Source organism: Ictalurus punctatus, chromosome 3, assembly GCF_001660625.3.
Source record: "Ictalurus punctatus breed USDA103 chromosome 3, Coco_2.0, whole genome shotgun sequence".
NCBI classification, from domain to species: Eukaryota; Metazoa; Chordata; class Actinopteri; order Siluriformes; family Ictaluridae; genus Ictalurus; species Ictalurus punctatus.
The window spans coordinates 20,690,874-20,718,873 of record NC_030418.2 but is presented as its reverse complement, the minus strand read 5'-3'; the positions used below and the strand labels follow the sequence as shown (position 1 = coordinate 20,718,873).

At 38.9% G+C, this 28,000-nt stretch overlaps 3 protein-coding genes across 5 annotated transcripts in view; 2 read left to right on the top strand and 1 right to left on the bottom strand.

Annotated features, from left to right (window-relative positions):
• Nucleotides 1–17: 17 nt before the first annotated feature.
• On the bottom strand, nt 18–3,085 carry cyp17 (steroidogenic cytochrome P450 17-hydroxylase/lyase). The gene is given in 8 exon segments (NM_001200313.1): nt 18–925; nt 1,022–1,125; nt 1,214–1,383; nt 1,600–1,809; nt 1,895–1,981; nt 2,080–2,309; nt 2,453–2,591; nt 2,728–3,085. Coding segments are annotated over 8 exon segments (1,545 nt in total). The 5' UTR covers nt 3,040–3,085; the 3' UTR covers nt 18–632.
• A 2,599-nt stretch (nt 3,086–5,684) lies between these two features.
• Nucleotides 5,685–10,006, top strand: borcs7 (BLOC-1 related complex subunit 7). Its single transcript, XM_017463781.3, has 5 exons — nt 5,685–5,846; nt 6,242–6,304; nt 6,446–6,489; nt 6,612–6,632; nt 6,741–10,006. The coding sequence occupies exons 1-5, from the start codon at nt 5,715–5,717 to the stop codon at nt 6,790–6,792; spliced, it is 312 nt and encodes a 103-aa protein (XP_017319270.1). The 5' UTR covers nt 5,685–5,714; the 3' UTR covers nt 6,793–10,006.
• A 6,014-nt stretch (nt 10,007–16,020) lies between these two features.
• Nucleotides 16,021–28,000, top strand: part of cnnm2a (cyclin and CBS domain divalent metal cation transport mediator 2a) — a 19,663-nt gene continuing 7,683 nt past the window's right edge. For all 3 annotated transcript variants that reach the window (XM_017463773.3, XM_017463772.3, XM_017463771.3), the window contains exons 1-4: nt 16,021–17,652; nt 26,307–26,450; nt 26,563–26,700; nt 26,854–27,023. In XM_017463773.3, coding sequence (XP_017319262.1) covers nt 16,212–17,652; nt 26,307–26,450; nt 26,563–26,700; nt 26,854–27,023 — 1,893 coding nt within the window. In that variant the 5' untranslated portion in view covers nt 16,021–16,211. The remainder of the gene's footprint in view (nt 17,653–26,306; nt 26,451–26,562; nt 26,701–26,853; nt 27,024–28,000) is intronic.

Here is a 28,000-nt window from a genome sequence, read left to right as displayed (position 1 = left end):
CTTTAAACGCCATATAATTGTTTTGTGATAACTTTACTTATGATCTCTGAATTCAGACAAATATGACAAACAGGACAACACCTCTGAAGCCTTTAGGGGAACAAATTAAACCTGATGCTTATATTGTGAAAATAACAAAATCAAAAGCCTGATCATGATGCTGGTTCATGATTTATAGCAGATTAGCTCATTTTTCTCTACTGAACATGAAAAAGGATTATACAGCATATATTACACAGGTTATTTTCTGGTCATTTTGGCCCAATAATTAACCAGATTACAGAAGTAGTGAACTATCAATCCATACCAACTGCTTTTTACAAAAAATAAAACAAATAGGTGAATTTACTTATTATTACATATCTAATTTGCACTCATACCTGTTTACACACACCTGCTAGTTTTGTGTTTTTACTGTTCTTTCCCAAAACATAGATGTATTCAAAGTTGCCCATTTCCAATATTGTTTTCTGTCTCAGCTGCCCAAAGTCGATATGAGCCATGAAAAGGACTAACAGAAAATCCATTGCTAAGTAGCGAACTGAACACAGGGGTTAAGACAATCTGTAAAAACAAAACACTTCTGTTCTAATGTCATATGTAGTCTGAGTATAAAAAGAAAAATGGACGTCTTAGCCTGACTCAGACTCTTGACTCTGTAGCGACTTTTCCCAGCCTGTCCTAAGCCTGGCAATGACTTTATATTTCTGAGGTTGAAGGACAACTCTGAATTTGCCCTGCAGCTCGGGTAGAGGCTGACCGCCAGGCACCTCCAGAGTGAACCTTTGCAGAATCCATGACAGGAAGAGGAATAGCTCCAACTTGGCCAGAGCTTCACCGAGACACACACGCACTCCAGCACCAAATGGTAGATAACTGAGTGATGGACAGCACAGACTGTTGCCTTCCTCGTTCAAGAACCGTTCTGGTTGTGAAATAAAAGTGTGAATTAGCCAAAAATCCCCCCCACACATAGACTGTTTGTAACTGTATGTTTGTTTTCGATTCTGTTTTTACTTACCTGGGTTAAATAGTTCTGGGTTTTTCCACTCTTTTTCATCGTGGTGCAAAGACCACAGATTGACGATGACCCGCGTCCCTTTCTGTACAGTGTACTCTCCTATACTGAAACCCAGCAGACAGGATTAGAGATCTACGCATGTCTAAATGTGGCAACCTGTTTTAATGTGAGTACAACGTGATGTGGAATTACTTGGCATCTGAGAGAGCTACATGAGGGATGAGAAGTGGTGAGACTGGCCGGATTCGGAGCACTTCCCTGATGGTGGCCTCCAGGTAGGGCAGATTTCCTCTGTCGTTAACCTGGGGGTGCCGGTCCCTCCCAATCTTGGCATCCAACTCCTCCTGAATCTTTCTCTGAACCTAGAAACCATACAAAGAGAACACCGACTGGCTGTTTATATAATGAATCACTTTCCCACTGGCATCTCTGTGGTGTGTGTCGGATCTGATAGGGTCATCCAGCTATATTAGTAACGGTTTATTAGATTAGATGTTGATTAGAATGGTGCTGTGCATTTTTATAATCATTATCATTTGGATTAATTAGACATGATGGGGAAATAAATGACCAGTTACCTGTGGATGATGTATAAGATAAAGAATGGACCACTTCAGTACAGTGGTTGTTGTCTCCACCCCAGCACCAAAAATATCCCCTACGGTCATGAGTAGATGATCATCAGTAAGACCGACATCCTGAGTGCTTGTGTTGTTATTCTCCGAGCTGTTTTTGGCACGCAGCAGAGCATCGAACAGGTCTCTCTGGATGTTATCACTGAAGTCTGCCTGCAGATGGAGACAGATGTCAAGTAATGTAAAGTGAATACACCAGAACATGATTAGGAAGAATGTGTAGATAGCTGTATTTTACCTTGTGTTCCTCATATTTCTTTTGAAGGAGTTTGTCTCTAATGGAGACACAACGCCTTAGAATTCTGAGGTCTTCATTTGGAAAGAGCTAGACAGAAAACAATGATTGGTTTGTAGATATTCTGATATTGTGAAGCGGATTGTATATGCAATGGTGTGAGAGAACATTTTGAGTGAAAGGTTCACCTGGAGCCATGGAAAGATATCCACCAAACTGTCCTTGGCAACTGTATCCACAATTCCCTGGCTGTACTTGAGCATAGCTTCAAACTCAGGATCTCCACGTTTATACGAGGAGCTAAAACAGAGGGTACATACTACGTTTGTGACAGCACGGGTCAGCTCCGGGGCCAAGTCTGCTGCAGAGCTCTGCAGGTTAGTCAGGATTTCACACATGGAGCTCGCCTCTCTGCAAACTAGGAGGAATAAGAAGAAAGATTATGAGACTTGAAAATTTACATATTTCTCAAGAATATCACCATGTTCTTAGAATGTGGTGTGAAGGGATTATTAGCCTTGGAGTTTTACTACATCAGACGTTTATATGATTTTCACTTACTTATTTTCTCGATAGATGCAGTTCCCTCTCCAAACATGCATAGAGCCCCATGTACAATTTTTCGATGAAACTTCCATGTGGCACTATAGTCACCAAATGCTATGTCTTTCCCATCTCGTGTTAAAATGTCTGTAGTAACCTTGAAAAGAAAATTTCTCAAAATGACTTATTTTTGTCTGGTTCCTCATGACTGTTAAGTTCTCCACCTTTTCGAGTAACAACATAATGGAATGAAGTTTTTGCTAGGGATCTGGAGACTGATAAAGGTTACTTACAGTGCGTGGTCTTCCTGCAAATATTTTCCCTTTCCTAAGCAGGACCTCTTTGGCGTGGTGATGATTGTTGACGATGATGACTCTATTAGAGCCCATCATAAGCGAATAAATATCTCCATACTTCTTCTGCAGCTGTTGAAAGAAAATATGCGGCGGGCTGTCACTATTTATGCTCAGAAGACTCCCGATAATCGGGAGTGAAGGAAGGTTTGGAGGAGCTCTATCGTCTACCAGAAAGCCATGGATTTTCCTCAGATAAAGGGCCACTATGATTATTGCAGCAAATACACAGAAACAAATAAGCCATCCCATCCCTAGGTATTCAGTAATTTTAATTAGATCTACACCAAGAAGTACGCTGGCACTCCACAGGCTGAGAGAAAGCTTACAAGGGTATTTTATATGTCTTCTTCAATGTCACCTCCTTGACCTCAGAATATTTTCACCTCAGCTATCTTTAACAGTCAATGTCAGTTTAAGAATGGCTGTAGTCAGCACATATACATGTATTCACAGGTTTTTGTGTTTTGTTGTACACTGACATATCATTTAAAAAAGCAAAAGCCCATTTTGTGTGAATATTGAATATTTCACATATCTTTCATATACAGACATTGACACTGCAACAAATATGACATGTTAGCAAGTGGAAATATCACGAATATAGCAAGATTTGTATAATTTAATCTAGTATTATAAGATTACAGTTAACCAAATAGGAGTGGTTAGCACATTTACCTCGCATCTTCAGGGTTGGAGGTTCGATTCCCACCTCTGCCCCGCATGCATGCATGTTCTTCATGTGCTTTCGGGGGTTTCCTCCCCGAGTCCAAACGCTGATTGGCGTCTCTTAATTGTGTATGCAATTGTGCTCTGTGCAAATTGTAATTGTTGGCAAATTGCTACTGTATAAGAGGAATAAACCACTTCATGATGTGCTGTTATTGGAAAAAAATTCCATCTCCATTTGATTATTTTCCTATAAAAACATGCCCCATCATATTTTATTGCATAATGTATACTGTCTAATGGCATTATATGCCTGCTTATAATGTCTTAGATGGAACAATTGAGTCTTCATTGGCAAACTAATGGGGAGAATTCAGTGTGATTGTCATATCTGTAATACAATACGATATAAATTTTATAACAACACAACAGAAAATAAAGGCGACATTCACTCTTCCACTGCACTACATCTAGCACACTAAAGTGTTCTATGGTTTGCCTTCTTGAATGAACATGTTTTTAAAGGTTCTATGTACCTTCTATGTATTCTCTGTTGTAAAGAGAATAAAACAAAGCATAGAACCTTTAGAAAGTTAACCATCCAAAGAACACAGGAAGTATCACAGGCCGAGCTCGCAAAGCTGGTGGACCATCTTTGTCTGCTGCTAAGTGCTTATAGAAATAAAACTTTCTGGTTTACCGATACTAATGCTACATTATAAGCAATTTATTCTTTTTTTTAAAGGAAATCTCAAACATTTACTCATCAAATTAGTCAAGCGATTAGGAAGCTTGAAAATAACATCTAGCAAAGATGACCAATTTATCTAGCTCGGCTTGTGTTTTTATAGCTTGTCAAACCGAGCTGGATTATCCAGCAGGGGTCCCAAACATTTCAGGGATTGTTGACCATCCTTATAATAAACACATTTACAGTGTGTTGGAATAATACAATTTACACTGTGGTAATTGGTGTTTTGTTCTCACTTCCTTGATTTATACAGATAAGCGCAATTGACTTTGACATTGACTTTGGGAAAGGAGCTGCTGCTGATTAAGAATGGAATTTGCCAGCATCATGATCACACCATGCTTTCATCAATGTTAACATAATATAACCATGCCTTAAATTGACTTCAACCCAGATAAATCCTACAGCATTAAAACACAGCACTAGACTGAACAGTGTGTTTCATCCGCGGAAAGGCTGTTCTGGTTCAGATGATTTTGCTCATGATAAGACCATTTAGCATGTTGGTGCAAATTGGGGCAAATGCTTTATTAATGATGTGGAAAAATTAGGAAGCTATTAATAATGCACATTAATACTTGATATATGAGCATGCTTTATAATGGTTCTGTACCTATTGCACTGAGCCTGTTTTTGCACTTAAATAATAAGGATCTACTAAACTTGAGCTTGTTTCTAGTAATCCCCCAACATTAATAAAGCACTATATATTTTTTATATATATAGATTTCAGTTTTATTCTTCTATATCTGTGAGTAGGCAGGATGGTGGCACAGTGTGTAATGTTGCCGCCTCAGTTTGATCGGTCCGCAGTTTGATCCTGTGTAAAGTTTCACATATTCTCCCGTGTTCATGTGGGTTTCCTCGGGTTTCTCCAGTTTCCTCCCACTGTCCAAAAACATGCAGGTAGGCAGACTGGCTATGCTAGCTGTGAATGTGTGTATACATGGTGCCCTGCCATGGACTGGCTTCCCATCCAGGATAAATTTGCTTGCCTTGCTCCCAATGTTACCTGGATAGGCTTTGGATCAACCAAAACTAGTAAACCGACTATCTAAAAATTGACCTATAGTCTCACTGACATCTGTTGTCTTTATTATGGGTGTACTATTCCTAGACTATAATAGTCAGCGCTTCTTGTTTACAATGATCAGCAAGTGACACCAGGGTAAATAAGTCACGCCCCTTCATTATCATATAAGCGGTGAGAAAATGAGGAAAAATGACTCGGCTGGAATCGATAAAATAGTTGGAAAAAAAGTGGAAAGTTGATTTTTTTTTTCTGTATTAAACGAAAAAAGGAAGAATAATGTAGTTATATTTAACAATTAAACAATTAACGTAGGTTTTATTTTGTAACTCATTCTATAATGAAAATTTGTGTTTTCTATTTTTTTGACTTATAGATGACCTATTAATGTATGTCTGGTTATTTCATTATAGCTCTTATGGCTAGAATAGCAGATTTGTCCGTTTTGTCCCTCGAGTTGTTCCGTAGTTTTCAGCCATGGCTTCCTCAGAGCCGCAACCTCGGTTCGGTCAGTCTGTTAAAAGTTTGTTGTCAGATAAAGTCGGTTCTTGCAGTGGAGATGTGATTGCTCTTACACGCCAGGTATTAAAGGGATCTCGTAGCCAAGAGGTAACTCTTAAAACTGAAATAAAAATGCCATGTCATGTCTGCTTCTTAGCGAGCTTGCCAACTAGCTTAGCTTAACTCTGTTAGCATTAGATTAGCATGAGGTAGCTTTTGAGATTAGAGCCTAAAACAGCAGCTGTATTTTTCATATTTGTCTATATGATTTGCATTAAAAGGTCATTCTAATAAGCATACACACACACACACACACACACACACACACACACACACACACACACACATACATACATACATACATATATATATAAATATAAATATAAATATATATATATATATATATATATATATATATATATATATATATATAAGAAATGTAAATGAAGCATTTAGCTTATTTACAGCGTTTAAACTGTTGTCTCACATCTGTGATGTTACAGCTGCTCGGTCAGGCAGCAAGAAATATGGTTATTCAAGAAGATGCCATTCTCCACTCTGAGGATGTAAGCTCTCTCTCTCTCTCTCTCTCTCTATATATATATATATCTCTGCAAATCTGCACGCATATATAAAAGTGCTTCATTAAATTCACGTTTATGTCAGATTGAGGTGAACACGTTTAAAGAAATGTTTTTGTGTTACAGAGTCTAAGGAAAATGTCCATAATAACTACTCATTTGCAATACCAGTGAGTATAACACTACTGCTACTCATCTAGATTTAATTAGTAGACAACCTGATTGCAGACACTACGTTTAAAATACAGCTCAAGTCTCAACAATCTTGCCTATCTTGTCTTCTTTCCTTTAGGCAAGAAGCCATCCAAAAGAAGTAAGTCAAAACAGAAATACTGTTGATAGTTGTTATGGTGGCTTCATCTGTCATTTCTTGTCAAAACAAGCCATGATGATATCTGTCTGTCCTTAATCGTCTTCACAGTGTTGAGCACTCCAGAAACCTTCAGGACCAGCTTAGACACTTGCTAAAATAAGGCATGGGCAAGCTACGTTGTTGACATGTTCAACTTGGACTTTGGTTTGTTCCTCGCACCTTGTGCAGGGTTTTGCACTCCAAAGACACGCAATTGCCTCTCAATAACCCTCATGACCTTGAGGTAACATCTTGTGTATAGGATTGATTTCTGTTTTTTGTTTAATTTCCTAACTAACATTCAGTTAAATTAGATCATATTGATTTTTAATGAAAAAATGGGTAGTGTCAGTAGTTATGGACATGGACAGCAGTAATCTAATTACTGACCTTATTCTGAATAAGACGATATTCTGATTAAGGTGTTTACATGAGTCGCTTTTAGAATATTCCGTTCATGTTCCCGCTTTACATGTTATAGAACATAGATGGATTAACAGCACACGTCATTATGTCACCGCGCTACGCCATCCGACATTCCTCCAGAATTTCACGTATCAACATACAGTTGGTCTTCGTTATTGTACCGTATACAGTTTTGGGTGTTTCATTTTTAATTTCACAAAGCTTCAACTGCAACTCCAACTGTTGATTATTAGTCATGCTGTACGTGCAAATAGACAACTGCTTGAAGCCGTGGGCTGCGTCCCAAACCGCGTACTTACCTACTATATAGTAGCTCAGATATATGTATTTCATCTACTATATAGTAGGTAAGTACGCGGTTTCGGACGCAGCCGTGCTCTCTTGTTTGCCGTCAAATGGTTGAGCACTGCTGTGTGTGTGTCGTGTGTGATCGATCATGTCCTGTCGCAAAATGCGGTGAAAACTCCCACACGACGTTAATAGTGTGATTAAGGTGTGTACATGTCTGTAATGCACTTCGATAATGTGACTAAAACAGGAATACTCCACATGTCTTAATTCCATTGTGTTTACATCAAGTATGACTTTAGTCGGGTTAAGGTAATTAAAAATTGCTGTTTACATGGTAGTTTCTTAATCAGAGTATTGTCTTAATCGGGTTAATATCATATTATTGTTGTCCATGTAAACTTACTGAGTGTTAAATGAGCATGCTTTTTTTTTTGGGGCGTGGTGGCAAGCATAAACAACAGTTAACCCAGATCTACTTATTTGTTAATATATTGACTTTTTTATTTTAATGAATACATTTGTCTTGTATAAACATTGTTATATATTTGAGTGAGATCACGTTCTCTACAGGAGTATGCCAGTAGAATGTGTAATAAAGCCTCATGCACATGTAATAGCACTAGCACTTCAGCAAGGTCAAACAGATGTCTGTCCTAGAGCATATCCTTGATCATTACTCCCAGAAAGCTTTGGGTTACACTTCAGGGTTTTCACTTATCTCTCTGCAAGCTGTGCGCACAAGCATTTAGACACAACCACCTTTAGTGTGCAAAAAAAAAAGAAAGAAATAACACAGGATCAACTCTTAAAAATTCTTTAGTTTATAAATTACATAAATGGAAATGCATTATCTTCACATTTATCACATGTTTCTCTATATATTAGAAAGGTTCTAATGCTGTTCAGAGTACTGTGGTCCCAAATGTAGACTAGGTTTTTGTACAACCCTAATTCCAAAAAAGTTGGGAAGCTGGGTAAAATGTAAATCAAAACGATGCAACGATTTGCAAATCTCATAAGCCCATATATCATTTACAGTAGAACATAGAAAACATATCAACTGTGTAAACTGAGGAAATAAGGTTATTTTGAATTTCATGACCGTCTCAATAAAAAGTTGGGACGGGGCAATAAAAGGCTGGAAAAGTAAGTGTTACTAAAAAGAAACAGCTGGAGGAACATTTTGCAACTAAGATACTCTTAAGATACTCTTTTTATACCCAATCATGTTAATGACCTGCTGCCAATTAACCTCCAGCTGTTTCTTTTTAGTAACACTTACTTTGCCAGCCTTTTGTTGCCCCGTCCCAACTTTTTTGAAATGTGTTGCGGCCATGAAATTCGAAATTACCTTTTCTTTTTTTTTTTCTTCTAAAAGTGGTACATTTCCTCAGTTTAAACATTTGATGTTTTCTGTTCTATTGTCAATAACATATGGGTTTATGAGATTTGCAAATCATTGCATTCTGTTTTTATTTACATTTTACACCAGCATCCCACCTTTTTTGGAATTGGGGTTGTAGTACTTTTACAAATTTGATACAAAATATGCTAATTGCCATTCCAACCTGTTTTGGTCTGTCAATGCTTGTTAAAGGCCTCAAACGAAGAGTATGAAAAGAATGTCATCTGAGCTTGTAAAACTGTGTAGTTCATGTAGATAATTTTTGGATTGAAGATCTCGATCGCTGAAGTTGATTTGCACCAACATGCTTTATGTCTGTTTCTAAATGGTTGTAACTTTCTGGGCATACATTTAAAGACTATTTAAGACTGTTTCTGTTTTAACCGATTTACACTTTTTAGCAAGTACATTGCTGTGTCGCATACAGAGTGAAGTTATTAGTTTTCTTCTCCAAAGGCTTCAAGATTATATTACTGTCAATATATAATTTAGTTGAGATGTTTGGATGCTTTTTTTAAACATACTTTCTTCCTTGGTGACCTGGTTAAAAAAAAAAAAATCAGCTTGGTCTGACCAGCTCCCAAAACACAGACTGAGCTGGTTAAACTGCTAGACCTTAACACCTGCTGGGAAGTGCTGATAGAAGGGAAATAGTTTCTGAATTACTATTACCAATGTCACCTTGTAGACGGGTCTACCAGTTTGACTAGCTCTGCCTGTGTTTTATTAGTGATAGTGTGAGTGAGAGTCAGCAGTCAGAGGGAGTGTACAGACTTTCGCTGTCTCTTGCTTCCATTCTGATACCATGATTTGGTATGTCAGCTACGGTTTACACCGTAGGCCGAATAGTGTAGCATAAGCATATACATAGGGATAACTTTCGTTGGTTTAGTGCATGTGAATGCCACTTGATAATTTGATGTAACTTATGACCTGTTTAACAGTTAACACTGCCTTAGTTAAAACCTGTTGGTGCCCCTGAGAAACTGAGAATTCTGAGAATCCATCTTTATCAGTCCTCAAGGTCCAACAGAGAGAGGGGGGGCTTTATGCCAGGTAATGCAGTGGAGAGATAAAGAAAAGTTGGTCCTGTCTGTTTGCACAGAGATTCACATAGGCCTGCCTTAAACTTAAGTTGGTAACATTTGTTTATTCTGGAAATGTGTTTCTGTTTTTAAATAAATAAAATTCATGGATTATTATTGTGTAAAAACATTTTACATAGCTTGATTTGTCTTTGGAATACATGTCTGGAGCCTGGCAAATGTGCTAAATGGATAAATTGAGTTGCTCCATTGAGGTAAACCTGCTTCTGCTTCTGCTTTACTCCTAATAAGGCACATCCGAATATTTTGTTATGTTTAATGGATTTGGCTCCATCTACAGACAAAGATTGCACAATGTAAGCAAAGTCCTTTTGTAAATAAAGTAAAGCAAATTCGCAGGAGTGATTTTTAAACATTCCTCAGGATTAGGTGTTCTCTATACTGTACACCGATCAGCCATAACATTAAAACCTGCTTAATATTGTGTAGGTCCCCCTTGTGCCACCAAAGTAGCTCTGATCTGTCGAGGCATGGACTCCACGAGACCTCGTGCAACGTGTGCTGTGGTATCTGGCACCAAGACGTTAGCAGCAGAACATTTAAAGTTGCGAGGTGGGGCTTACATGGATCGGACTTGTTTGTCAACACCTTGAACGCCTTGTCATCTTCCTTAAACTATTCCCAAATGATTTAAGTGACGCACACGCACCAGGTCGTCCACTTCTTTGGACCACTTTTGGTCGGTACATACTAACCTCTGCATACCAGGAACAGCTTACAAGACCTGCCGTTTTGGAGATGCTCTGACGCAGTGTCTAGCCATCACAATTTGGCCTTTTTCAAAGTCAGTATGAGTCATTATTTACTTGTTGCCTTATATATCCCACTCTTTGACAGGTGCCGTTGTAACAAGATAATCAATGTTATTCACTCCACTTGTCAGTGGTTTTAATGTTATGGCTGATCAGTGTATGTCTAAACTATATGCTTAGTTTTTCCTGCTCTGTCACACATCTGGCTCAACTTATAAATTTCTTCATGAAATAAAACTGAAAACACAGCCATCTCAAAACTAACTTGTTTGATCCTGGGGCTCTTCATTTAAATAGCATCATATACTTTACAAATACAGATATTTAATGAGATATACTGCACTGAGTAATACTTGATGCCACATCTGGTAGTGGTCACTTTCAATATCTGCTTTATCATTGTCAGGGTCAGTAAATCCGGAGCCTGTCCTGGGAATACACACTGGATGAATGCACACATTCATACACTCTTTTACACATGGGGGCAAATTATCTTAACAAGTTAATCTACTGGCATGTTTTTGCAAGGTGGAAGGAAACTGGAGAACCCAGAGGAAACTATCAAGGACATGGGGAGAACATACAGAGAGTCACCCAAGCTCAGGACCAAACCTTGGACCCAGGAGCTGTGAGGCAGCACCACCATCCTTAAATCTGTCGTTAAATCTAATTTCCTTCAACCATGAAAATGAAGAGTTATTATTACTTTTATAATTTACTGCCTCAGGCGTTTATAAATACTGTATATGAATAGTAAGGCGTTAATTAGAAACTACAGAAATGACGGGTGTGTATATGTATGTGTGCGTGTGTGTGTGTGTGTGTGTGTGTGTGTGTATGTATGTATATATATATATATATATATATATATATATATATATATATATATATATATATTTTGTGTGTGTATATATATATATATATGTCTACACACCCTGTTATTAGGTTTTTGTGGTGTGTGTGAAATTACAATGTATATAATTAAGTGAAAAACACACATTTTAGGGAAAAATAAAGTTACCATAACCTGATTGCCTAAGTGTGCACACCCTTTCATAACATTCAATCTCAAGTTCAAAAGTAATTATCATACAGCTGTCATCAATGAAATTTATTCTGATTAACTCCAAATAAATCCAGCTGTTCATGTAGGATTTTCTTCACGTCTTATTGGTTTCATCTGAGTACTGAAGCCATGGTCCACAAAGAGCTTGCACAAACTAGCTCATGCATGGTATCTTACTTGTTTAAAGGTATTAATCAGGTGAGGTGTATAAAATAATTTTCAAAACATTAGATGTACTGTGGAACACTATAAAGGCCAACATCAACAAATAGGGAAAATGGAGCACCACAGTGACATTATGAAAACTTGGACATCCCGCCAACATTTGCAAAAGGACAAGACAGAACCTTACCAGGGTGGTTGCCAATATACCAATTGACCTATTGGCAACATTAAAGGAGCTGCAGGAATATCTGACAAGTACCAATTACTCTCTGCATGGGACAACAATCTCGTATTCTTTACATGTCTGGGCTAGATAGAAGCCCTTTCTCACAAAAAACATCCAAGCTCAAATAAATCACTCCAAACCATGTGGCAAAATGTGTTAGGGTCTGATTCTAAAAGGTAGAATAATTCCGTGATACCAAAAGTTATGTTTGGCACAAAAAAAGCACATCACAAAAGAATACCCATGATGCAGCATGGTGGTGGCAGCCTCATGCTTTAGGGCTGGGGCTTTTATCAAGGTGGAGGGAATCATGAACAGCTACAAATATCAGTTGATTTTAGTGCAAAACCTTCAAGTGGAATTTCATGTTTCAGCATGACAATTACCCAAAGCATACATCAAAATCAACAAAGGAATGGCTTAACCAAAAGAAGATACATGTTTTTGAATGACCTGGCCAGATCCCAGACCTGAATCCAATTAAAAGTCTGTAGGGTGACCTGAAGCGGGCTGTGCACAGGAGATGCCCTTAAAATTTGATGGATCTAGAATGTTTTGCAAGAAAGAGTTGGAAAATATAGTCACGATGTGCCATGCTGATAGATTCTTACCCAAAAAGACTGAATGGTCTAATATAATCAAAAGGTGCTTCCAAAAAGTATTAGTTTAGGGGCATGCACACTTATGCAACTAGGTTATTGAAAGGTTTTTATTTTATTTTATTTTATTTTTTTTATAACTTTTTCCCTAAAAAGGTTTCCTCAATGTCCAGTTTGGGTGCATCTGTGTCCATGATAGCCTCAGATTCCTATTCTTGGCTGACAGGAGTGGAACCCAATGTGGTCTTCTGATGTTATAGCCCATTTACCTTAAGGTTCGATGTTTTGTACATGCTGAGATTATCAGATTAACAAGGCCAGAAGGAGGCTAAGATCTGGATGTCATCCTGCTTAGACCCCGTGCCCAAGAAGGGTGTCCCAGCGCTCTCAATGACTTCGAGAGTCTGGTTCTGCAGCACCTCAGGCCCCTGGTATGCAATTGCCTGGATCCGCTGCAGTTTGCGTATCAGGGTGACATCGGTGTGGAGGTTGTCATAATCTACTTGCTTCATAGAGCTTACACACACCTGGAGAGGCCAGAAAGCATTGTGAGGATCATGTTCTTTGAAGTGCTTTAAACATGGTCCAGCCACTCCAGCTGGCTGAGAAGCTCTCTGCTCTGATGCAGGTGGACCAGGACCTTGTGGCCTGGATTACAGACTGCCTAATAAACAAGCTGCAGTATGTCAGGCTACAAGGCTGCTTGTCAGACGTGGTGACGAGCAACACTGGTACACCCCAGGGAAATGTACTGTCACCGTTCTTGTTCACCCTCTACACCTCTGACTTCTGCTTTGGTTCAGGAACGAGCCACCTACAGAAGTTCTCAGATGACTCCTCCATTGTCAGCTGTATCACAGATGATTAGGAGGAGGATGCACATTCAGCTCAAGATTGGGAGCTGAAGGAGCTGGTGGAGATAGTGGACACCTACAAGGTCCTAGGGGTGCAACTCAACAACAAACTGCACTGATCAGACAACACTGAGGAAAGGACAGTAGGATGTTCTTTTTTGAGGAGGCTCTGGTACTTTAATGTGTGCACTAGGTTGCTATGGATGTTTTACTACTCTGTAGTGGCCAATGATATCTTATTTGCTATGGTGTGCTAGGAAGGTAGCATTGGGACATTTGGTGCCAACAAACTGGGCAAGCTGGTGAGGAAGGCCTGTTCTGTGGTGGGGATGGAACTTGACAGTGTGATCAAAGTGTACAGTATGAGAGGGGAGCTGAAAGCTATCATAGACAATCCTTCTCATCCTCTCTTTGCTGAGCTTAGGCGGCTTAGGAGCAAATTCAGCCACAGATTCATCCAGCCACCTGCTTCAAGATGAGGGGCTCTTATGTGCCATCAGTCATCAGCCTCAACAATGAAAGAGTACCCGGTGCCTCTTACTCCACTGACTGAGTCTCACATACACACAAACACACACACTCAACAGTTAATTGTCATTCCACTGCATATGCACATACACACTGATTTATTCTATTATTATTATGTTTTGTTATGTTATTATTTCTGTGTATTTTATATTATTTTTAGTTTATACTACTTCTGATGTATAGGTATTCATGGAAATTCTTTAGAATTTTCTTGTTTGTTTATTTTATATTACTCCTCATACTTGTGCTGCTGTGTCAGCTTGAATTTCCCCTATGGGGATCAATAAAGGTACATCTTATCTTATCTTTCTGCTTACCCCAGTTGTAAAGAGTGATTATTTGAGTTACTTTATCCTTCCTGGCAGCTCAAACCAATCTCTCCTATCAACAAGGTGTTTCCACCAACAGAACTGTTGCTCACTCAATTTTTTGTTGTTGTTGTTTTGTTTTTTTGCTTGTACCATTTGGTATAAACTCTTGGCACTGTTGTGTGTGATGCTGCCTCAGCACCTGGGTCCCAGGTTCGATCCTGAGCTTGGGTGACTTTCTGCATGTTCTCCCTAATGTCTGTGTAGATTTCCTCTGGTTTCTATATACTATGATGGCTAAATACTTGCAGTATCATTCATTCATTCATTCATTCATTCATACATACATACATACATACATACATACATAATCTATGAAACTGCATTCATAATGGGGTTCAGCTGGGCTAGACGATCTAACAGGGAACACCTGGGTCACAAGAAACTCCTGTCATTTACATGTTCCAGAATTTTTTGATCACTTGAGAAAAGGGTGGGTTCAAACTAGAGGTCCTATGTTCTAAGTGTAACACATCTGGATGTAAATATCAGGAAATGAAAGCTTATTCCTGATACACTCACTTATTACAAATGTGTTATAATTTGTTTATAGCCATTTGTGCTGTTACTATTACGATATGGATAGGAAACAGTTCCAACCTGACAGGTCTAGTTATAGTCATTTCTGTCATTTCTAATCCAAAACTGGGATTTAGTGGAGCCACCTAAAGGTCTTTCTTACTGTTCATACATTTATAAAGGCCAGAAGCAAAATAACATTCAAGTTCAGAGATTTAAGTGTTTTTTTCACACCATTCTGTGTAACCTCTAGAGATGGGTGTGTGTGAAAATCCCAGGAGAGCAGCAGTTTCCGAAATACTCAAACCAACCCATCTATCACCAACATCCATGCCACGGTTAAATTCACAGAGCTCACACTTTTTCCCCATTCTGATGTTTGATATGAACATTAACTGAAGCTCTTGGCCTGTATCTGCATGTTTTTATACATTGTGTTGCTGCCACACGATTGGTTGATTAGATAACTGCATAAATGAGCAGGTGTGTACAGGTGTTCCTTAAGGTGTATTAAGGTGGTGTATTAAAGTGGATGTACTAAAGTGGACGGTGGGTGTATTTAAGTTTTCAAACAAGAATTTCACGGTTGACCGAAATGAGATATTAGGGGAATTAGATATAAGCTGCCTCACAGCTCCTGGTTTGCTCCTGAGCTTGGGTGACTTTCTGCATGTTCTCCCTAATGTCTGTGTAAATTTCCACTGGTTTCTATATACTATAATGGCTAAACACCTGCAGTATTTTAATTATAAAGGCCCCCCCCCCCCCCCCCCAGTAGTTTCATGACTACTGTAAGAATAATATCATGCTATTTGCTGGTGAAAGCCACAGCCAGTTTTTAACGGAATCCCATTGATTTTTTTTCCTGGCCAGGATTAACAAGTCATTAAAAACGATACAAACCCTTTAACTTTCTGCATAACGTCATTTGCTGCACGTTCAGTTTGTTTCCGCCTTCTTTTGTGTGCGTGCTTCTGATTGGTCCAGGTCCCCGTCAGTCAGCAGCGCGCTGGAGTGAAATAACAGTCGAGTCTCAAAGAGCGCGCTGGATTGTCATCGGGCTGCTGTGTGCTGCGGTGTGTAATGTCAATCTTCTCGCCTCACACAGGACAGCTCGTAGCAAAGATGAAGGCGGACACGGACTCTCTCTGATCGCTGCATCCAGTTTTCATTCAGCAAAACCTTGCCCCATGTGAAAAGGGCAAAGCAGTGTACTGCATTTGCCCAATTCTAATATGGCGGCGCTCAGCCCGGTTAGATCGCTGACTGCTATTTTTTTATTTGTCACCGGCGGTCTGATAAGCCGCTCGGACGGCAGAGAAGCGGTGGAGAAGACCGTCATCATCGGCCTGCGTCTCGAAGACACCGACGACGTGTCATTCATGGATAAAGGCTTCCTGCGCGTTAGCGAGAGGTCGCGCGTGAAGTTGAGGGTCTACGGGCAGAACATTAACAACGAGACGTGGTCCAAGATCGCTTTCACGGAGCAGGCGCGCAGCAGCGTGTCCGGACTCGCAGACGGTCCAACCGGGTACACCCAAGCGGACGCTGCTGCCTTCCAGCCTTGTGGCATCCGATCGTCCGATATCATCATCCTTCCCAACGTGGATGTGAGCCGATCGACGTCCGGCGTCATCGAGATCGAAGTAAAACCCCTGCGGAAAACAGAGAAGAGCAAAGTGTACTACATGTGCATTGCCGCACCAGCACCTGCTGCCGACGGTGTGAACGACGCGTGGTCTGAAAACACCTGGATCTACCACGAGGGGCATGACACCAAAATGCTCGTTGTGGAGGAGAAGAAGTTCTTGATGCCTTTTTGGCTGCAGGTAATATTTATTGCAATGCTTCTGTGCTTGTCCGGCATGTTCAGTGGACTGAATTTAGGTCTCATGGCACTTGACCCCATGGAGCTCAGGATAGTGCAGAACTGTGGCACGGAGAAGGAAAAAAAATATGCAAGCAAGATTGAACCAGTGAGGAGTCAAGGAAATTATCTGCTCTGCTCACTGCTTTTGGGCAACGTACTCGTGAACACCACCTTGACTATTTTGCTGGATGATATTGCAGGCTCTGGCCTGATTGCAGTGGTTGTATCAACCATTGGTATTGTAATATTTGGAGAAATTGTGCCACAGGCAATATGCTCAAGGCACGGGCTTGCTGTCGGTGCAAACACCCTGATTTTAACCAAGTTCTTCATGATCCTTACTTTTCCTGCATCATATCCTGTCAGTAAACTTTTAGACCATGTGCTGGGACAGGAGATTGGCACGGTGTACAATCGAGAGAAGCTCCTTGAGATGCTCAGGGTTACTGACCCCTACAATGATTTGGTCAAAGAGGAGCTGAACATCATCCAGGGTGCTCTGGAGCTCAGGATTAAGACCGTGGAGGATGTCATGACACCTCTGCGTGACTGCTTTATGATTGCAGCTGACGCAGTCCTTGACTTTAACACCATGTCCGAGATCATGGAGAGTGGGTACACGCGCATCCCTGTGTTTGAGGGGGACAGGTGTAACATTGTGGACCTCCTCTTTGTCAAAGACCTGGCCTTCGTAGACCCAGATGACTGCACTTCTCTGAAAACTATCACAAAGTTCTACAGCCACCCCCTGCACTTTGTCTTCAACGACACCAAGCTGGATACAATGCTGGAAGAGTTCAAGAAAGGTAGGAGTCAGTTTCAGCTTCACTCCTTAGTTACAAAAGGATCTCAATGTCTATCAATGAGAGGTAACGATTAACTACATTAGAAGAATATTATTACAGCATTATTTGACTTACTGGCACTGCAAAATAACAGTTAGATTTTATGTAGTGACTGGCATCATGTGCACAATGCATTCTCATTCAAACCATGAAAGACTTCCACTGGCATTTATGTGCACACCAACTTTCATTTAGGTTTAACTTAATGTCCTACAAGACACGACAAGTGTATCATGTTCTGTTGCTTAATAGTAGCATTATTTAGGGTGCCAACAGTATTTTTTGCAATCGGTATATATGTTCTTTCTTCTCAGATAGTTTATGGGAGCTTTAGTTGCAGAATATGCACAAAAGGTATCATTCTTGGCAAAAATACTACAGCAGAGCTGATAAATATGGGCAGAAAAAAACGGTTCAGGGTTCAGTTCAGTGACTCTAATTTTCTAAACATGAACCAGCTTGGTTTTAGTAGCAGGTCTGCTGTTGTGGTTTCTCCAAGCACATGCTTTTATGTAATGTGAAGCGCCACTACGAAACAATCACTTTCAAATGTTTTATTTGTAGACATAAACAAAACAAAACAAAAAGTTAAACATTATAAGGTAACTGCTATCACTATTCAGTTGGTCTACGTAGTTTTGTTTCCAGGTCTTTATAGGTGAGGAATTTGTGTAACTGGACCTTTATAAATTTTACTTGTATACCCCTGGCCTATATATGTTTCACAGATGAAGTGGCAGTTTTTCCCCCCTCCCCTCTGACCACTTTCCTTCACTCTGCGATGGGTTAGACTTAGTTAGACCACTTTCTCCCCAAACTAATCAGGCTTCCTTTGATACTTTGCAGCCAATTGCAACTGTCCTTCTGCTTTTAAGGCATGAAGAACAGTGTTTTGAATCTGTTAGTATACTGTTGATGTCTCTGTGCATGCTGGCCTTTGACATGCCTCCACCTACATTTTTATTGATGTCCTGTTCTCTTAGCACATTCTTCATTGTAATTGAAAAGATTCTTCAGTCAGCTTGAACAGTAGTCATCTTTCATATATTGTGTTGTTTAGTGTTACTGGGTTCAGCACATCTTGCTTTCGTCTTTCTCATTTTAAAGACTTATATTCATAACGGCCCCTTTCTTGTGACACTTCTACAGACTCTCAGAAGTAAAGCCTCTGGTTGAGACTGGCTTTCTTGTGCATGTCTTGTGAGTGAAAATGAACTTCTCTTCCTATGAAGAAGTGACTGCGAAGCCAAATAGCCAAAGCATATAGGTCAATATATAAAATACGTTGTTTAAAATCTTACAGTCTTTGCTTTAACTGGCATAACTGTTGGGTGATTACAGATCAGTCCAGTACTGACATACATGTTCTGTAGTGAATATGCATTTAGTATAAACAAGAATGCTGAGTTAAGTGAATTGGTTAGGATTTGTTGGAGCTAAATGTAAGTAAGATATCAGCATAACAAATGTGATGTACATTATATTACATTTAGGTATTTGGCAGATGCTCTTATCCAGAGCGACTTACATTTATCTCATTTATACAACTGAGCAATTGAGTGTTAAGGGCTTTGCCCAAGGGCCCAACAGTGGTAGCTTAGCAGTGCTGGGGCTTGAACTCCTGACCTTCTAATCAGTAATGCAGAGCCTTTTAACCACTGAGCCAAATGTATGTAGTGGCACAGTGGTGCAGCAGCTAGCATTGCCACCTCCCTGATCCTGGGTCCCTAGTTTGATCCTGACTTCAAGTTTCTGTCTGTGCAGGTTTTCTAGGCATATATGTGTCTGTGGGTGCATGGTGCCTTGTGATGAACTGGCATCCCAGCCAGGGTGTATACCCACATCGTGCTTAGTGTTCCGGGGCTCCAAGATCCTCCATGACTCTGACCAGGATAAAGTGCATAAAATGGTTAAAATGAATGAGTGACTAAAAAAAAGTGATGTTTTTGCATGTATTCGCTAGGAACTATAATTGAACACCTGTAAATTAGTCATTTGCATTACATTCATGCTTCATCTGTATCCGCTTAATCTTGGTCAGGATCGTGGTGGATTCAGAACTTAACCCAGGAACACTAGGCATGAGGCAGGCATACACCCTGGATGGGCACCATGCACACACATTCGTCACTCGCTCACACCTAGGGCTGCGTTAGAGTATCCAGTCAATATATTGGCATGTTTTTGGGAGTCTCCAAAAACATGCCACTGCAGTTGAATATATGAGGAACTATTTGTAGTATACACCCCCCCACACACAAGGAGATCATGTAAAACTCCACCCAGACAGCCTGAGGTCAGGTTTGAACAGGTGACACTGGAACTGTGAGGTGTCAGTGCTACCTGCTGTGCCATCATGCCTCCTACATAGCATTACAGTATTCATTTTTAACAATTGTAGCCTTAATGTATGTTATTTTCACAGGGCCTCAATAAGTCCTAGTTACACTTCTTAGAGTTTCTTGTTTTCTGAAATGCTATTAGCTTCTCATTATGTGGGAGAGAGCTGGATGAATGCAAGTTATCAGGATAAGTCAGGATAAGATTTAATTCAGGATTTACGTTTTACACAGTATGAATATAGAGGCTGATATGAGTCATTGAGTCTACTGAAACAGATATTTGTCCAGTGAACTACGCAAGCTTTTAAAACAGTCCAGCATTCCACAAATGGTTGCTCAACAGAAAATGGACTTAAACAGATTTTGGTAACAATTGATGTGAGCATGTTCTACAGTCCATCTACAAAGCCTGTCTTAAAAGGCCCCACATTTCCTATGTAAAGGACTTAGCATCAGCCACATAAGCGATTCTCTACTGTTTGTTGTGACGTACTTGTCAACTGATGTTTACTGAAAACAAAAGCTAGCAGAGGATTGATAGGCTAAAACAGCACTACTCATGGTCAAGAGTACAGAGAGACTGTGTACTATAGCACTGTTTACTCTACAGTTTTAGTTATTCAGCGCTAATAGTGTACTTATACTCACTGTCCACTTTAAAATGAGCATATGTACACCTGCTCATTTATGCCTCAGATCTTTGATGGCTGACAGGAGTGGAACCCGATGTGGTCTTCTGCTGCTGTAGCACATCCACCTCATAGTTCTCCATTCTTTTCTGTTTACCACGGTTGTAAAGAGTGCTTATTTGAGTTACTGTAGATTCCCTGTCAGCTCAGAGCAGTCTGGTCATTCTCCTGTGGTCTCTCTCATCATTTATGGTATTTGGCAGACACTCTTTCCAGACCATCTTACATTTATCTTAATTATACATCAGAGCAGTTGAGGATTAAGAGCCTCGCTCAAGGGCCCATCGGTGGCAGCTTGGCAGTGCTGGGATTTGAGTTTACCATCAGTAATCCAATGTCTAAACCACTGAACTACCACTGCTCATCAACAAGATGTTTCAGCCTGCAGACCTTCCACACAGGATTTTTTTTTTAAATTTCACCACTCTGTGTAACCTCTAGAGACTGTTGTGTGGGAAAATCCCAGGAGAGCAGCAGTTTCTGAAATACTCAAACCAGCCCATCTATCACCAACTACCATGCCATGGTTAAAGTCACAGAGATCACAAGTTTTCCCCATTCCGATGTTTGATGTGAACATTAACTGAAGCTCTTGGCCTGTATCTGCATGAATTTATACATTGTGCTGCTGCCACACGATTGGCTGATTAGATAACTGCATAAATGAGCAGGTGTGTACAAGTGTTCCTATTAAAGTGGATGGTGAGTGTATATAGCTGCTCAATATATAGATCCTTTCCAAGAATTAAAACACCTATAAGTCCCTCTGGATCAGGGCAGCTGCTTAATGCTGTAAATGGAAATGAAGAAATACTTGCTGTGTTGGAATGTGTAATCCTATAAAGTAGGGTTAGGAATACACAGGGTTAATAACTTCATTCACCAGACACATTTGCCAGCTTTAGCATACCAATTCCCAGCCATGTTTGCAGTCAGGAATGAGTGGCATATTTCAATATTTGGGTTAATAAAGCATTTTTTCCAGTAGGATGAACACAGGTACTCCACGACAGGCTTTATAATTTCGACCTTTTCAGTGGCTTTTGTCATCAATCTACTATTTTACACATGAGGCATTTTTGAAAACCCTAACATGTCTATTTGTATCAGAAGGGTCAGTGTAGATATTATACTCACAGGATCCATGATCAACCGTATATTGTTCACCACCTTCTCTAGTATTCTGGGAAAGCAACAAAAACAAGGTAATGATTAGGAAATCTTACACATGACTAATTTATGCTGGACAAGATACATGCAAGGCCATCTTTTAGTCTTTAAAAAATCCTTTTTATGTTACATGCAATTATTAATGGTACCTACAGTACTTTAGGGTTATAATTAAGTTTTCTTGGTGTTTAACCTTTGCTTTTATAGATGCAATAATTAAAACAAGCAGTTAACAATGTACTACTTTATTATTATTATTATTATTATTATTATTATTATTATTATTATTATTATTATTATTATTATAGTACCTTTCATAGATAAAGCAGAGCTTTTTTAACTTTATGAAATGATAATTATATAACAGTTAAACATAGATGTCAGTTAAAATAAGAAATAAAAACATTTAATAAAAGAAAAGTGAATAAAATATTACATCATTAAAAGATGCATGATTCATTAAAAAGCTGAATTAAATTCCGTTTAATAGTGAAAGTACAGAAGGGGGGAGGGGAGGACGACTCCTTACAGGCTGGAATTTAAAACAAAACTAGTCTCAGCAGACTCTGAGACCCTTGCACAGAGCCTAGCACCCCTGCTTCCTCAAATTTAAATATAGTCTTTATTCAGATAAAAGAACACACTGAGAACTGATTAAATGAACTGCAACATAGACAAAGGATAAAACAGAACAGGAAAGCAGAGGGCCCTTACAATTCTGACGTTTATTAGTTTTCTCTAACAGCACCCCCAGTGTTTTATTCTCGCTTATACCACACTGTATATTTTTATTTATTCAATGACATCATACTTTTTAATCCATCTATAGTTACATTTAATGATGTGGAATGTTTGCACAACAAATTCATTCTTGTTAGCATTATTATGTTATAACGGCTAAAAACAGCTGTTTCCTCACCAGCCTTTCTGATGAAGACAGAAAAATGCAACCATAGCAGAGATATATTTTAGTAACAGGATTCATCCAACAATACGTACGCAATTATATTGTACATATTTATACAACCGGGTTATTGAATTCTTTTACCTAGATCTACCTCTGGTTGTGGTTCTACAGCCATGATGTCAGGTGAATTGATTACATGGTGACTTGATTAAAGCTTATGTTGACCTGGCCTTCTGAGAAATAAATACAATAAAGTTTAAGAAAATGTCACGTTACCTGACATCCCACGATACTTGCGTTCACAATATGCTAATTTTCTCTCAGGCATCTTGGTGTATGAGAGTCTTAATAGTCTTTAGACAGCCCTTTTTTTTTTTTTTAACACATTCACAGCAGATGGCTTTGGGATGCTCTATTGCATTTGTCAGTTTCGATTAAAGTTGTAACTGAATCTGAATACATGATTTTGGAAAGGTTCACAGGGCATCTGGTGAAAGTATGCAACCGGATTTGGATTCCACAGACAACAAAAGACAAGAAAGTCTCACGAGCAGGAGGTTTTTTTACTTTCATGTGGGCAAGAGTGAGTTGTTAGATATGAAGCTCAACTAAAGACCATGGTCGATGAATGAGTGATGGTCAATTGGTAACTACCTGTTCAGAGTCACGGTGGTTTAAATGAGTTTGTTTATATTTGGGGAAATAGAATCAACTCTTCTTTTGAAATTCTTTTGAATTCTTTTGAAAATATCAGCAGCAGGTACAAGCGAAAATAACCCTACGAGTGGGATGAGAAACAGTCCCACATGCAACTCCCTAATGATACGAGGTTGAGGATCTCTCATGCTGACCGTGCTGACAGTTCTGACATTTCTTTCTCTGGGAGTTTTCCAATGTTTCCAGGAGCATAGTGGTAGGGTTCATATTTCATTTAAAAAAAAAAAAAAAAAAGAAAAAGAAAAAAAGAAAACACCTTCTTATTTAAGCCATGCCCACTTTGTGTTTAAATCTGACCTGAACAGATACAGAGAGTGGCATTGCATTACACACCCCTAGTCTAGACCGACCACTGGTTTTTGTGTAATTAACCACTGGGTCTTTCTAGTGTTTCACATCTAATATCATTCTGAAGGAAATGATTAACACTAACTAAACAGGCTATTTTACTAGTGTTATGTACAATTCTCTACATTGCTACATAGTTCTGATTGTTTTTAAAACAGTAGCAGGTAATAAATATTAACGGCTAATCATTTTAAATTAATACTCTTCCTCAAGTTAATTATTTATTTGGTAAGTACCCATGTAATGGTTGGGAGAATGTAGAGTCTGCTAATCATTATCACAACTCTGGTAATTGTAATACATGTAAAATTATATGGTTTTAAATGGTATATGGTTTGTGTGGCGAATGGACTGGAATTTTTTTTTAAGGTTAGCTGACGTGCTATTTATTAAATGCTGTCTGTTATTGTTAACTGACATTGGGGGTATTTGGTATAGTATGCTTAAAAATGTTGCATTCTTGTTTCTGTCAATCCTTTACTATGGTGTCATAATTATGGCAGGGGAACCTTTACTTTTATTCAGTGAGACCTAACATCACTTTCTGTTGAGAGAAATAAATAAAAGCGCTTGATTTCCATTCACATGGTCTTATTGCTCACTTGACATTCTACGATTCATAATGTGGGAACTATTATTATTTTGCATGTAAGGTAGTGTCTGGAAATGGCCTCTTGTTTCCAAAGAAATTCTTATTTTCATGATGAAGAACTGACTGATACTATATATACGAATTATATTATATATACACACATATACATACACACACACACATAGTGGGGGAAATAAGTATTGAACGCGTCAACATTTTTTTCAGTAAATATATTTCCAATGAGGCTATTCACATGAAATTTTCACCAGACTTTGATATTAACTCAAGAAATCCGCCAATATAAAGAAATCTAAACATTAAAGTCCATAAATGAAGTTATGTGTAATAAAGTGGAATGACACAGGAAAAAAATGTTGACGCATTCAGTACTTATTTCCCCCACTGTATATATCTTTTTCCCCCTATGGATCTGTTTTTTTTTCCTCATTGCCTTAATACCTTAGACAGTGAGGTTTTACAGAATATTCTTCACAGACTCACCATCCAGAGTCTCATGGACTATTTATAGGGAACGTTCATCATGGAAAAATCCAAGAAAATCTCTTTCCACCAATAATGTGAAAAAATGTATGCGTGTGTGGTCTACATGGCCGGGTCATAAAACAAAGGATGGCTCTGTTTAAAATCATCTGTTGGACTTCCATTGGTGGAAGTCATTTTGGGAAGAAACTGTATGACATGAATTCACATCACACTGTGTTAAGAACCTTAGTGTGATGTGAAATAGTTTCACACAATTTCTTTCCCAGAATGACATACTTCAGTAAATATTTCTGCAGTCAGAACTATGTGAAAGACCAACATTTAGTGAACAAGTATTTTTTAATATTGATGGTCGGTGATAAGTCAGTGTCCTTGTTCTTAATATAAGAGAACGTGTTATATATAATCATTATTATTTAAGCCAGCAAGGAAGGGCAACAAACTGGTGTGTCTCATTACATGATTTTTTTTATTTCCTCAATACGGATCTCAATAATAAAGCCACAAGCACTGTAAAATCACAAAATCGTGTATTAATGGTAAGCCTAAAATGGACTTGCCCTAAAAGCCTCTGTGTCAGTGTGTCTTCATTATGAAGAATGTTTAATTTACTGTGGTCGTCAATGTGTTTCTCTTCACTATTATCACACATATTGGAGTTGTAACAAAGCTAAACCTGATACTTTCTCAGTGGTCTTCGGAAAAAAAATCCCCCATTTCTGGCAGCTTCTCAGAATAACCTAACTGGTTTACTGCTTTTATATCTATTAACTCATATGTTAAAACGTCTTACAAGCCAAAGCCTCAGAGTTTTCCTTAATTGGTCTTGGCATTCAGAGAAGCTTCATGTAGACACTCTACTTCCTCCATTGTCACCCCGGTGAGAGCATTTGCCCAACCAGAGTGGAAACTTCATTGCAGGTCTAATATTAGCTCAGGCCCCCGGAAAATTCCTTCTAAATGCTCACTAGCTGAGAAACAGGAAAAGAATTTTCAACATTTTGGTTGATAGTGCTGGGCAGGAATTTTTAAACAGCTTATTGAGGGGGGCCTGGGAAAACAGATGTGGAACCACAGGAGATTTGCTAAGGAAATGCAACAAATTGATGTTTGACCGAATTCCTGAGTGTTTCAACAATTTCTTAGTCAATATTATCATTGTCATCTTTTCTCCTCAAGCATGGATGGAGGATTCTTTGAATAAACATTTTTACCACGGTCCCACAAAAGAGAAATGATATGGTTATTAGGTTATGTTAGTCAGTGGGTTACAGCAAATTATTTGCCATAAATGTATGCATTATATGCCTTATATATCTGACACTTGTGTGTATTGGGTTTTTCAGGTAAATCCCACCTGGCCATTGTGCAGAGAGTAAACAATGAAGGAGAAGGAGATCCTTTTTATGAGGTTTTGGGTATTGTTACATTAGAGGACGTCATTGAGGAGATCATCAAGTCTGAGATTCTAGATGAGACCGATCTGTACAGTAAGTGTTTACAGCTTTGATTTACCAAGTGATAAAGATCTGCTTATGTGTAGCATACATTAGGAATGTATATAGAGTATTTCACAGCCTTATTTATTGTTCGCTGTAAAAGCTGACAACAAGACAAAAAAGAAGATAACTCATCGGGAGAGGAAGCAGGATTTCTCAGCTTTTAAGCCAACAGACAACGAGCATGGGGTCAAAATATCACCACAGCTTCTACTGGCTACCCTGCGTTTCCTAGCAACTGGTACTGATGTCATGTGTGTGTGTGTGTGTGTGTGTGTGCGTGTGTGTGTCTGAGGGAGTGTGAATGTTTGTATTCTTGATTAGGAAAGGAATTACAGACTTACTCCACATTCTTCACCTTTCCTCTTCCGTTTTCGTTTTCGTGTTTGTTTAGAAGTAGAGCCATTTGGTCCAGCTCAAATGTCAGAGAAAATCCTTCTGCGTTTGCTCAAGCATCCCAACGTGATCCAGGAGCTCAAGTATGATGACAAGAACAAGAAAATGTTAGAGCACTATCTCTTTCAGAGAAACAAGCCTGTTGATTACTTCATCCTCATCCTGCAGGTCAGCAACACTCGCTGTTTCAGTAATTTTGTACACAATACAAAACTTTGGGATTCATTATCATTTATATGAAAACACTGATTCTCATTGGCTAGGAGGTCGCAGATTTTTGGGACTTTAGTCAAATTTGTTAGTTCTAAACCTCTGATCCTCATAATACAATATAGAACTGTAATGATTACTAATTTGTTATTACCAAATTACCAATAATTTGTCATTTTTGGATATCTGGATGCTTCATTGGGTGATGCATCATATGATTTTCTCCTACCAAGACAACATTTCCTTCCTTATCCTTCAAACGGCAAGTTTAATAAGCTACAGATTGCCTGGTAACTGATTTCACTCTAAGAAATTAAAAATGAAATGCATTAATTAACTTATTTCTTAGTGCTGTAGAACATTAGGAAAATCTCAAGCATGGCTCTCAATATACTATCAAATGCTGTGTCATTGTGTAATGATATTAATGGCTTGTTATTTTATTAACATGTGAACAGTTTGTGTGAGTATATATCAACCACATTTTATTATGTTACAGTTATAGACTTTTTTGGCCACTAAACGACACATAATAATGTGTAATGGCAAAAACAAAACAAAAAAATCAAAAACTGGAATATCTAATTTAGCTAAGTAATTACAGCCTGGGCTAAGGCACTCCAGATTGAGCTCTGGCACATCCTGTTTGCTTTGATTATTTTCAGATGTCACAAGAACTTGACTGGAGTCCACCTCTGGCAAAGTCAATTACCTGGACATGATTTAGAAAGGCACACACCCGTGTGTATAATGTCCCACGGTTCACAGTGTACATAAGACCAAAAACCAAACTATGAAGTCCAAGGTACTCTCTGTAGACCTCTGCAAGCAAACTGTGTTGAAACATAGATCTTGGCAAGGGTATAAAGCCATTTTTAAAGCATTGAATGTTCCCAGAAGCATAGTGAGCTCCATTATTGTGAAGTTGAAGAAGA

What these genes read in the sequence shown, in the direction of transcription:
- borcs7 (XM_017463781.3), top strand. Translation starts at nt 5,715, where the DNA reads ATGGCTTCCTCAGAGCCGCAACCTCGGTTCGGTCAGTCTGTTAAAAGT. An exon ending in AGGGATCTCGTAGCCAAGAG is followed by an intron (nt 5,847 to 6,241) that starts GTAACTCTTAAA and finishes GTGATGTTACAG; the next exon opens with CTGCTCGGTCAGGCAGCAAG. An exon ending in ACTACTCATTTGCAATACCA is followed by an intron (nt 6,490 to 6,611) that starts GTGAGTATAACA and finishes TCTTTCCTTTAG; the next exon opens with GCAAGAAGCCATCCAAAAGA.